This window comes from Orbilia oligospora, assembly GCF_000225545.1.
Source record: "Orbilia oligospora ATCC 24927 unplaced genomic scaffold scaffold00007, whole genome shotgun sequence".
NCBI lineage: Eukaryota > Fungi > Ascomycota > Orbiliomycetes > Orbiliales > Orbiliaceae > Orbilia > Orbilia oligospora.
Genome location: NW_011645564.1, coordinates 1,631,731 through 1,644,213, shown reverse-complemented (window position 1 = coordinate 1,644,213; position 12,483 = coordinate 1,631,731). Strand labels below are relative to the sequence as shown.

Below are 12,483 nucleotides of genomic sequence, written 5' to 3'. Positions count from 1 at the left end.
ATTATTGGACAATATTGGCGATATCACGTGGTCCTCACGCCTTCCTTGTAGTCGTTTTTGCTGTCGTTCTAGCAGTTGTCTTCGGTGTTGTCTTTGCGGCGGCCTTTGCAGTAGTCTTGGCAGTTGTTTTAGCAGTTGTTTTAGTGGTTGTTTTAGCAGTTGTTTTGGCAGTTGTTTTGGCAGTTGTTTTGGCAGTGGTTTTGGCAGTGGTTTTGGCAGTGGTTTTGGCGGTGGTCTTTGCGGTCGTTTTCGCAGTGGTTTTAGCTGTTGTCTTTGCAGTGGTCTTTGCAGTGGTCTTTGCACTAGTTTTGGCCGTTGTCTTTGCAGTGGTTTTGGCTGTTGTCTTAGCAGTGGTCTTTGCGGTTGTCTTCGCTGTTGTCTTTGCGGTGGTCTTTGCAGTTGTCTTTGGCGTGGTTTTCGCAGTGGTAGTAGTTGTTTTGGTGGTAGTTTTGACTACAGATGTGCTTGTTCTTGTTGTCGTGGGGACGCTGCTACTCTGACTTGTTACTCTGCTGGTTGTGCTTGAAGTAGAAGTTTGAGTCGTGGTGGTAGAGGAGATGCTGAATGAGGTAGTATTACCCAAAGAGTTATAGACAGCAACATAATCGATAATCATGGCGCTGTCAAGTCCTCCAATCGTATTCTCAGTCGGGGTCCAGAACCCAGCGATTGCATTGGGCAGAGCCCCTCCAATTGCGACGTCGAGAAGGATGAACATTGGCAGATGCGTCAAGTTGCCCCATGTCTACAGCCAACGTTAGCTAACCTATCACTAGAAACGCGAGAATTTTCGAAATGGCAGGAAAAAAGACTAACATATTCATCTCCAACCCGGGATCCCCAAACTCTGAACTTTTCGACACCGTCCCTTTGCCAGCTGATAAACTCATTTTGCCATGTGCCAGCAGTTCGATCAATCAATAAACTGAAAGTATGGAATTCGCCTTTGGTAAATGGCGAAGTAAACCCTATCCCATTAGGTTCGTTACACACACCGCCAGGGTATACACCGCAATGAACAGTGTTATACCCGGTCCCTTGTCCGTTCACAGCCTCCATAACATCTAGCTCTCCAGTATACGGCCATCCGGTGTAACCATTTTTTCTAAAAGCCGCCCCCATGGTCCAGAACGCTGGCCAGATACCCCATTGGGATAAATTGGGCGTATTTGGCAACTTTATACTCGCTTCAATAAGAAGTTTTCTGCCAGGAACGCACCGGTATGTCCCCACGGATTCCATACGGGCCGAAGTCCATTGTCCCGAAGAGCTTTTGAGGGGAACGATATTCAAATTCCCATCACCGTCGAGGTAAGAGTTACTTGTAGATTTCACGTATGTTTGGATTTCCCCAGTGCCCCAATTGGATGGTCCTCCCGGATAGGAAGTACCAAGATCCCAAAGCCAATTTGAACTGGATGGTAGGGTGTTTGCGGGGCCTGTAAAGTCATCCGACCATGAAAGTGACCAGCCATCATAGGAAGGCACTCCAGACCGTTTGGTCAGTGCGCCGTTACGTCGCATATGAGCATGACGGTTGTGGAATGACGAATGCGCAGGGTCTGTATAAAATGCAAGGAGAGAATAAACAAAAACCGCGTTGTTTAAAAAGGAGCGTGTCATTTTGAGAAAGGGGCAGTTTTAAATGAATGTGTTGTTCTTCAATTCTGGTATGAAGATTGAAGATCGAATTTACAAGATAACTTCAAAAAGGATAGGGCGAAATCAAAGAATTTTGAGGGAATCAGATTCGAAAAAAGGGGGATTCTACATAGTAAATACTGGCACTTTATTGGCGCCATTTTACAAATGCTGACGCGCCAGCTGAAGCCATTTGCCATCGTGTCGAGGGAAAATTCCCATCTTCAGGATCAAAATCCAATCTTAAATCTACAGGGCGCAAGGCCGGACGTTTAATCTAGAACGATACGAAAGTAGTATAGCCCTGCCGCCCCTCGTATACACAACCCCTTGTTCCCGGACAACTAAATAAGGTTTTCTTGGAATACTTAGTCGGTGCTTACATTGACGACTGAAGCTTGTTTACCTGGTAAATACTCAAGGATTTAAATATCGGCGAATTTCGGCCTCGAAGCAGTTATACATACTATACAGACAGTATGATACTAAGGCTTTCGGTTTTTGGCTTCAGGCTCCAGCTAAAAAATCACAAGCTTTGGTATCAATTAGGAAACAATCAAATTATGATCAATCAAGAATTGATAATATATAAGGCCGGTTTGGTACCAAGCAGTAGTAAAGGTAGCAAGGATACACCCCACCGCATGTATATAAGAAAACCCAACTAATATACCAGCTGGCCAGTCATCTCACAACGTGTGCTCGACGGAATTAATTACCCCTGGCCTGAACAAGATTTATTATGGCACAGCGACGGCTGAATATACAAGTAATATAATGTATGTACATATGTGGCACAGGGTCTGTGTTGTTTTTGTGGTATTTCTAAATGTCTACGGATATTCCGCTCGCGATATATATATCTCGAGCTCTTATGTCGTCGACATCGGCTGTCGGTCGAGGTGTTTCTGAATATCCTTTGGAACTATCTCCATTTCTCTTTAATACAGTGTTTTTTTCAGTTTCCTCTAGATACGTATTCCAGCTATTATTCACGCGGGTCCTATACGATCAACTTCCCAATAAGGGCCGCGAACACAGCAGTTGTTTCGTCTAGCTATATAGATCTATTTTTATGATACGCGCAGTAGCATATCACCAGTTGCCGATAAACCCTCATATAGTATATTAGCCGCCTTACATATCTACGTCGTAGCGCTCGTAGACCAGTGTATACGTAGTAGTAGGATACCGGAGAAATTTCTCGTTAAATGTCTCGATATTGTATAATGATATTCGTTAACGGCCGCTGCAGCGCTGTAGCTGGCGCCAGTAGGTACAACCAGCTAGTGCTATAGCCCCCCAAGAATATGAGCCTGGGTTCTCGTCCTTTCCTCGTCACCATCCTAAAATCTCCAGTGTTTGGTCTGAATACATACAGCCTCTTGGCTCCTCGATACTTTCTTATCTTCCTATAAAATCATCAATACGTTCGAATTTACCGCTAAAAAAAACATTCAATATGCCTCCTCGAAATCGCGACTTACACCCAGGTCGGTTCGACATTGTTTTATACGGAGTCAAACAGTCTGCACTCAGCAGTCGATATACTCGTCCTCATCTAAAGAAAATCTCAAATATTGATGCTCACTTGGTCCGTAACAAAGGGAATCTATATTTCGAAAACAATATTGCCCGACATATGGGAGGCAACCCGGCTGCATTATTTAACATCCGTACAAGACGCATTATCACCATCAGTTACGAATACACATTCTATAACCAATTTGATGCTGGGTTCCGCCGTACCGAGGTAAAAGACATCGACTGGGATGCGTTTTTGGAAGATACTTTCGATTCCTTATTCGAAGATCAGGACGATATTTGGCAAATGGTCTATTTTCGACCAAAGGTTGACTTTGCATGGTTCCTCAAGGCACCATATCGTTTCTTAGAATCGGTGGTGTGTGCCCTGGCGGGGTGGAGTCCGGTTCTATATCTAGAAGACTTACTAGATGGCTACTATTTGACTACTTGGAAATCTCGGATGAAATATGCATGGATGCGGGGGAAAAAAGAAGTAGAGAACATGATGCGATGGATGGATGGAAAAGAGAGGATGGAAAGAAGACCGAGACTAAAACCGAGCCCTGAAATACCGAAGTGGCATTTTATGAGCGATGATCAGCAAACTTGGTTGAAACCATCTTTCCCAGAGCAGCCGGAACCTGTAGTCGAAGCCCAACCCGGGTTTACAGTCATACCGACCTCACCCGAGATACCTGACTGGTTTGCGGACAAAAATCGACTATCTCCGATCCAAGAAGAACTGGAACCGCTTAGCCCCATATGGAGAGGATTCGGGATCGATATCCCTCAAAGGAATACTATGTAAGGGTATGTCTGAACGTCATCGATTCAACGGCTAACGGGGAAATGACAACAAAATAAAATTGTTTACTGCCCATGCTACACCTTCCTAGAGAATTCATAGAATTTTGCCAGCATTGCTTTGTTAAGCTTCACCATCGCCAGGCTTGGGTTTTCACCGTAAATAGCGAATAAATCATGTAGATATACCCCGAAAGCTTTGGTTTGTACATGTTCTAGTTATGTTACTGTTTTGCATTTTTGGATCAATATGTATACATGTAGCATGTAGTATGCGTATGTAGAATAAATTTTCGATCGATCGATCGCTTGCGCTCCTTGGGTCTGGCTGGTTTTTGATTAGTACATGGATATATATAAAATTACTAAACCCCATCTGTTCGAACTTCTATATAAATATTTAGCTATATGGTGAAGCACATGAGAGTACAAGTTGTTTCTATCTTAACTTTTTTCTTTTTTTTTCTGGAATGTCGTGATATCTTGCGCGGGATCATGAAATCTTGAGCCTAGCCGATCAAGGTCTAGAACGTGTGGAGCCACCAGGGACATTCAGCTACAATGGCCTGATTTATTCCCATCTTTGGATTAATGCTGAAATTCGGGCTTGCCAAAGAGCTCTATGGAGCATTTAGTTTGCATACTTGGGAGAACTGGGTAATCATTGTGATTTGTCAAAGAAGGACGGGAAAACTTTTAGCTTTGTGCCAGCTCCACCTCGGATAAGTGCTTGACGAATCGACGGAAGGAAGCTATCCATATAGATTTAGCCAGTCGCTTATCGTGATCTTGCGTGTCTGGCCAATGGTTTGCGGCCTGGGAGCAGGGGGCGGTTCCTTCCCAACCGAATTCGACAGGCCGAGGTTGGGGTCTGTGCTAGGTCCTGTGTGAGAGAAATCTTGGAAGTGAAAAACTTCGAGCTTCAGAATATCATAAAGGAAGATTTTGATCACAAAACTGATATATCTCGTTCGGCACAAACCGAGCATTCTGGGAGATATGTGCATACGTCGGTATGTTTAAAATATCAGGGCTGCGCGGACGTTTATACACGAGGCAGACTGGAGGAAATCCAAAATACCGGCCCTTACATCGTCGATCAATCTGCATTAGAAATCATATCTGCAAGGACCGCTATAGTGCAATTCATGGATTCGTAGGGTTTTTTTTGTTATGAATTGGATGCCTATCTACTTAGCTATACATCCCTTCTTTGCTCCCCACGAACGGAAACCGGATGCTGGAAAACTGTTCCCTGGCCCCACTCTGAATTCCTCATGTTTATCACGAGGCTCTCTGTTGTGCAGATTGGACGACGCCATGCGCCACCTATATTCTTTTGTGATAGTTATCGTAGCTTTGTTGTTCCCACGCTAGGCTAAGTTGTCGATGTCACTCTGTGGCCGTCCATGGATCCATCGATGCCCGGGAGCCAATGCAATGGCCAATGCAATGGCCAAGCAAAGTAGCCGAAAGCAAGCACACAATGGGCTCAAGATTCGAGCACTAATGGGCACCTGTCCCTCTGCAGCTGTGACGACTATACTGGTAGCTGCATCTGCGGCTTCCCATCCCTTGCTTAGGGTCATCCTCTCGCCCTCACTTGATTTGATGGCCAGGTCGACCAAGTTCCTCGCTGGGGTCCCTTGCAAGCAGGTGCATGACCCGATCGCGCCCGAATGGGATCTTCGGATTTTTTTATTTTTTTCATGAATCTTGTTATTATTTTTTCTCTTCGCAAAATTTTCACGAATCAGGACCAATCGCAATTGCTGTCGAGGTGTGACAAGAAGAAGCAAGACATGATCAAGCAAGTATGTAAATGCAAGTGAACTGGCAGCGGGGTCGGTTTTCGGCCCCTTCAGCCAGCCCGGACGAAGATATAAAGCCCCATCGCCACCGGCAGGCTGGTGTGCGAAGTCCATGCATTCGTTTTTCACTCAGCACCTCAGTTAATTGATACTATTAATTAATCGAGCCTTTCGTATCATAACTATATTTCCACCGACGCGACGGTTCACTATCGATCACACCTATTGCATTGATTGAACCTTGCAAAGAGTTTCCATCTTAAGGAATTGTCTCAATCCGTCGATATCGCTGTGTAACCTTCAACCTGCACCGCAACACAAGACCATTCCGGATTTCCTGTGGACTCGACTTGTCCAGGTCGATATACATAAATAAACTCCAAGATCTCCTCCTATCTTTGGACGAATAGACATACCCATTCTCTATTCTTGGATCCGAAGCTATTTATTTAAATCTACAATATATTCACCGTATTTCGTATCCAAGTATCGAAGCCGAAGTATTTCACAAAATGGCAAGCACAACCTACGAAGTTAGCTCCCCAACAGTCGAGGCGCCCATGACCTACGAAAAGAAACTCGACGTACTCGAGCCTACAGTTCTCGAAACACAACCTACATTCCCTCCCTCCGAAGAAAAGAGCGGGGGAAGCAGTAGCGCCGGATGTTGCTGTTGCCATGGTTGTTGGAAGTGGGTTCTCACATACTTATTTTGCCAGTGCGCATGCATTGGCTTTTGCGTCGACCTAGCGGCGGATTGGGATTGGGATTGCGACTGCCTCAACTGTTGCTGAGAAAGGAAACAGAAGAAGAAGAAGAAGAAGAAGAAAAGATTCCGATCAATTAAGAGATGGTAGACGATATGATGTATGATTTATGAAGAAGCAGGTGGTTTTGTTTGTTTAATACTTTTTTTTGAAGACGGCGTTAATTAAATGTCTACTTTGTGTATATAATGCTATCGATTTAGCTGCGCTTCTGGGTATCAACTGATCCGGTTAGCCTCACGAGGCAAACTCAGGGTGACCTTGACCTTCAAGGCACCCGGATCGTGATCAGTCCCGACCTAAATGAACTTCTACTTAACTTCCGGAATATGAAATAAATTTCACGAATTTATCCCAAAGAATATTCGAATTCGTATCAACTAAATATTCTTATAAACAGGAAAAATTAAAATGTCGTCGGAGAACAAAATCAACCTCTCGACACTCCCCTATGACCTTATCTATGACATATGCGAATACCTCACTAACGACGACGTCCAAAGCCTTCGACTAGTCTCCACAGCCGTAGCTTCCAGTATCCCACCTACGCGCCTGGAAGAAATACAGTCTCAACGAACTATTTTCAAACATCCGTATGAATTAACACGATTAAAGCGTCTTGCATCTCTTCCATTGGAGCAAAGAAGTCGCATAAACCATATTATCATCGACCTCGCAAATCCATACGTGGTACCGATTTCTAGTCATGAGTTTGATGGTTTGCTACAGAACTACTCTGAAGAGACCCGTACCAAGCTATTGAAGTTCTACCAGAACTACCGCGATAGAAATACACATGGATCTGGGGGTGGATATGGAAGAACTTTCAAGAGACTTGCGGAGAAGGTTCTTTGGAGTAGCGGTGTCAGCCAGGTAGAATCGGATTCGGGAACTGAGACGGAATCGATCTCTAGCGACCTTTCGTTCACCACCCGCTCTGGGATATACTCGATGCTAAGCGAGAACTTCGCATCGAACGCGGACACACAGGTATCGAAATTCAAGAAATCAAAAGAACAACAAGAGCAGAATTTCGACTTCTTTAAATGTCTGGTCGAAACCTTCAAACTTCTTCCCAACCTCAAGATTATAAGCTTCAAAGACAGATCACGTTTCGAACAAAACGAGAATTACATCCCGACGGTTTGGAAAGCATTCAATCCGGCTCTAGCAGCATTTCTCAAGAACAACCCCGGAATCGAGAGTTTTCCATGGCATGAATGGTTCCAAAGTAGTGCTGGCTACGCTTATGGACTTACCCTCTCTTACGCCTACCCAGGTGTCTTATTCTGCGCCGCCCATGCTCAATGCCAGATATCTGAGATCCGCATGGATGGATTGGGTTGGAACAGAACCATCGATTCAGTCCCACTCTGGAAATTCGGACGATGGTACCAATCGAAAGACGGACTAACCTTTCGACCGTGTGTTCCAAGAGAAGGACATGATCCCGTTGACTTACAAGCTTTTAAATATACCTACAAAAACCTCTCTCGCCTAGAAATATGCGTGGCCCTCGATTGGACGGTGGAATATAGAAATGAAAAAGATACATCGGAACTGTTTATGACAGTCATACGAAATGTCCAGGTTCTGGTTATTACCAGATTATTGGATGTGATTTCGGAGGCTTGTAAACCTAGCTTTGTGTTCCCGCAGATGGCCGTTCTGCCGAACTTGCGGAGTCTGGAGCTTATCAAGGCCGGGGTCACGCTGAAGGCTCTTACTGAGTTCCTGATCGCGAATAAAAAGTCGTTGAAGGAGGTATTGTGTATTTTCACGCTACGCCATGTTGTGAAAAAAGAACATATGATCAGCTTCTTGGAAAAGGTCAGAGAAGAATTAGATCTTAGGGTTTTTAAAATGGATTTCTTGACCAATAAACAGCCTGCGAAGGGTTGTTACCTCTCTGTCGATATTAAGGGGAGTTGGAAAGATGACACTGGTGGGTATGATAGATATCAAGTAGGAACAAAGTGCGAAAAGGGAAGATTTTGGGGATGGCAAACCCCTGAAGATCGAGAACCGTTGCCACGGTCGAATTGGGTAACAAAGACATCTTGGGGGGGTTTTATTGAAGGAATAGAGGGGATTGACACTGTGGAGAACTGTTCCCAGCATTTGGATGGGAATATTAAAGATCATGATTAGATTGCAAGGTCGCGAATTTCTGATCGGACCGGTTTTGCATGCTAGTGTTTAGGTCTGCGAGGTGCAAACGATAGGAAAGGGTATGAAATTCAATCAATTGACTCTTTTATTTGTAGTCTCCTTGAACTTGAAAAATGTATGAAAATAGCTTTTACCCTGACATAGACATTAACTAAGAGAAATTCCCGCTTTGCAGCCCCAACTACCTTTTACAATTCATCCTTAGGCTTATCCTCAGCACCCACCTGCTCGAGATAAATAGTCCAATCATTCCCAATCTTTAACTTGGCATTCTTTATGACAAGAACATCACCATGATCTTTATCAACCGCAGCGGTGTAGCCCAAGCTAGCGTGCCATTCCTTAACCTTTCCGTTATCATCTTCAACCAGTATAGCCTTTGCCTTTGATCTACCCTCTGCCAAGGCACTAGTATCAAGAGAATTGCTCGCTCCAACGATGACGATCTTCTCAATCTGGAGTGCGCTTGCGGCCTTTTTGTATGTCTCTGCAGCAGCGCGATCCTTATGTAGATCCCTAGACGATAGAGTTTTCCTGCTGCCGTTATACATGAATTGGCGGTGGATGTAGGCTCCTTGTTTGTAGTCAAAGCTCTCACCGTCATCGTGGTAGAGCCAACCCATAGCGTGACCCTGTATCATAAACTGTCAGTATTGTTTCATATATATTGAAATTTCGATCTTGGAAGATTCCTTACCCTCTTATTCAGTACGAGAACCAAAGTAAACGGGTCATGCTTCATCAATCCGCTAGATCTTCTAGGTCTATCTCGGCGTGGGATAATATGTCCTCCTCTCATCAAAAGCGGGATTTTCTCTAGTGGTGCACTGTACTCTTTCTTTCCCTTGCCTTGGTAAATCTTGTGGGTCCAGTAGTCATAATAAATTTCATCATCAGCAAGATGAATATCGACCTTATCAACACCTTCACCGACAACTGGTTTGACAAGCAAGCCGGTGTCACCAATATAAGCCTGGTCATCGATTGCGAAGCCCTCTTCATCGTCTGGGTGGGCGACGAAGTTTGGTCTGATGATCGGCATACCATCTTTCGACGCACGGTGGAACGCGGTGTACCAAGCTGGGAGCAGAGCATATCGGAGCCGGATGGCATCACGGATGATGCTGGTATATGGCTCACCGGTAAGATATGGCTCTCGACGCTTAGCATCGATGTGTGCATGTGCACGGAAGAATGGATACCAGATACCAGACTGATACCACCTGGTCAACAGCTCCTTCGACGGGTTTCCGAAGAACCCACCAACGTCAGCACCAGAGAAAGGGAAACCAGCGATACCCTGGGATAGCAGCATTGGGAGAGAAGCTTGTAGATGCTCCCACTTAGCTTCATTATCACCAGTCCACATAGCACCCAAACGCTGAGCGCCGGCAAAGAATGCACGGGTGAGAACGAAACTTCGCTGGGTCTTGCCTTTGCCGACATCACGGGCTTCGAGGGCTTGATGGGTAGCGTTCATGAAAGTCATGCCGTTAAGGTTATGAAGGTCGCGGTGTTCCCAGTTTCCGAAGTGAAGGTTATCCTTTGGCATAGTAGTTTCGGGACCGTTGAAGACAGAAGGCTCGTTCATATCGTTCCAGATGTAGGTGTTCTTTGCAGTTCCCTTGAATCTGTCGAACTTGAAAAGGGACTTCCACCACTCAATTGCAGCTGGGTTGAAGGCATCGATCCAATGCGAGGAACCAGGCCAGCACCAACCTTCGTAAATATCACCAGATTTGTCCTTAACAGCGAGATCTTTCGATTTGAGTTCTTCGACAACGGGGTAGTTTTCGGTATTCTTGATGTGAGGATCAATAATCAGGACGACCTTTCGCTCAGCTTTGTCGATGTTCTTCATCATTTTCTCGGGCTCTTTGAATGTCAAGGGGTCGAATGTGAAGTAGCGTTTGCCGTCTGTGTACTCAATATCTAACCAAATAACATCATACGGAATGTCGTGCTTGTCGAATTTCCTGTCTACATCCTTCACATCATCTTCAGACACATAGTTCCATCTGCACTGATGATATGCAATCGCAAAGCTGGGTGGCATTTTCGTAAAACCGGTGAGCTCGCCATATGCCTTGTAAAGAGTCTGAGGAGTTGGTCCCAAGAACACCCAAACATCCAACTGACCGGATTCCGAGACCCAGTGTGTCTTCGTATCCGTCTTGGTTTTCTTCTCCTTAACCACATCGACCCATGTTTCTGCTGCATTCAACCATAGAACCCCCACACTTGATCCCTTCCTATGAGCCTGCATGAATGGGATAGATCCATACAAAGTCATCGGGCTATCCACGATATACTCAAAGACATCTGCGTTGTACAGCCTATACGGTTCCTCATAGGCTCCTTCCCCGCCTCTCGTCGTCTTGAGCGAAAGGGAAGTCGCATGACTTGGAATTCCGAAAACGTGATCGTAACCTGGGAACGAAATATCCATGGACACAGCCTCTGGACCTCTCGGCTTTGTATCTGTATTCCCACCGAAGGTCTCATCCCATCCACCATCAAGGTCTTCCGGGCTCTTCTCCTTCCCTTCTTCAGGCTCTGCGGGTTGTGCTCTCCAATGTTCAACATTCATCAACCCCCGGTCGTTAAGTACCACGTGCGTTTCCCCATCCCTTTCGAACTTGATGTTGAACGGATAAACTGTAACGATGGCCTTATACTTCAATTCCGGTCCGAAGGTCAAAGTTATTTGCCCTTTCTGATTATCGTAAACCACTTTATCGTCCCTAACATCCCAGTCCGGGATCAATGCCCATCGCTCCGCCTCATTGTAACGCTCCTTACGAGCTTTACTTTCCCCGCGTAGAACAATGTCCCCCTTTGTGCGCTTAAGTTCGTCAATGGTAACCCTTACGGCACCATTCTTTTGGAAATTGATGTTTAGGGGTAAAACCACTTTCTCAGTCTGGCCTGGGACGGTTTTCAGAATCTCGGCTGAGAGAATCCCGTTCTGGAGTAAAACGGTATTCTCCTTGATTTCGTAGGGCGATACCCAATTGGACTCCGGGGTAAGAGCATGATCGGCAAAAGCCCTGTTCCTACGGCAAAAGCCGGATTGCGAACAGGTCTTGAAGTTCTCGTGCTTAACCGTGGCTGCTGGAGTGATGAAATCTAGAAGAAGCAGAAGGATGGTAAGGCCTCCTGCAGAATTGGATGGCGAAAGAGCGGAGACTCGCATCTGTATCTGGAGACGTTGGTTGTTGAGCACAACCAAGAAAAGCTGGGAGGGTAATTGGGATGGGTATTTATTCGGGAATCAGGGCCAAAGTGCACCTGACGAAGGATTCGATTAATCCCGTAGAATCGATGTGGGTTTAATCCCGTCCGTGTGTCGTTTCTGTTCTGTTTTCTAGTGTCGTTATGTCGTCGAAAGCTTAAAGAGAGGGTGTGTGGGAAAGAGGCCAACTAAACGTGTAGTCAACACGACACTGCACCGCTCTCTGCCCCAGTTTCTTTAGTCCACGACGCAGCCGTGTTTCCCCAGGCCGGTTCTTCTTTGGGCGTAACGAGGGGCCCCGAGTAAGCTGCCGAACATGCAGCGTGGAAGCTAAGCTAATTGCAGGTCCTTGGCGGCAGGGCCTCAAAAAGACATCGAAGGTTGAGCTCTGATTGCTAAGCTTCTAGAGCTATCTAAATGGGTTTGCCCGATATCGTTGTTTTGGAATTCGAACTTTCAGATATCAATTGAAGACGCATCATGTAGTCGCAAACCACGACATCAGCATTTCCGCATTATCACATAT

The 12,483-nt window shown here is 45.5% G+C and overlaps 4 protein-coding genes across 4 annotated transcripts; 2 read left to right on the top strand and 2 right to left on the bottom strand.

Annotated features, from left to right (window-relative positions):
* Positions 1–34: 34 nt before the first annotated feature.
* Positions 35–1,623, bottom strand: AOL_s00007g459 (uncharacterized protein; the record flags this gene model as incomplete). The annotated part of the gene is made up of 2 exons (XM_011120360.1): positions 35–745; positions 817–1,623. The coding sequence occupies 2 exons, from the start codon at positions 1,621–1,623 to the stop codon at positions 35–37; spliced, it is 1,518 nt and encodes a 505-aa protein (XP_011118662.1).
* A 1,480-nt stretch (positions 1,624–3,103) lies between these two features.
* On the top strand, positions 3,104–3,976 carry AOL_s00007g458 (uncharacterized protein; the record flags this gene model as incomplete). The annotated part of the gene is made up of 1 exon (XM_011120359.1): positions 3,104–3,976. The coding sequence occupies one exon, from the start codon at positions 3,104–3,106 to the stop codon at positions 3,974–3,976; it is 873 nt and encodes a 290-aa protein (XP_011118661.1).
* A 2,985-nt stretch (positions 3,977–6,961) lies between these two features.
* On the top strand, positions 6,962–8,701 carry AOL_s00007g457 (uncharacterized protein; the record flags this gene model as incomplete). Its single annotated transcript, XM_011120358.1, has 1 exon — positions 6,962–8,701. One exon carries the CDS (start codon positions 6,962–6,964, stop codon positions 8,699–8,701), a length of 1,740 nt encoding a protein of 579 aa, XP_011118660.1.
* A 209-nt stretch (positions 8,702–8,910) lies between these two features.
* On the bottom strand, positions 8,911–11,918 carry AOL_s00007g456 (uncharacterized protein; the record flags this gene model as incomplete). Its single annotated transcript, XM_011120357.1, has 2 exons — positions 8,911–9,354; positions 9,420–11,918. 2 exons carry the CDS (start codon positions 11,916–11,918, stop codon positions 8,911–8,913), a joined length of 2,943 nt encoding a protein of 980 aa, XP_011118659.1.
* Positions 11,919–12,483: the final 565 nt, after the last annotated feature.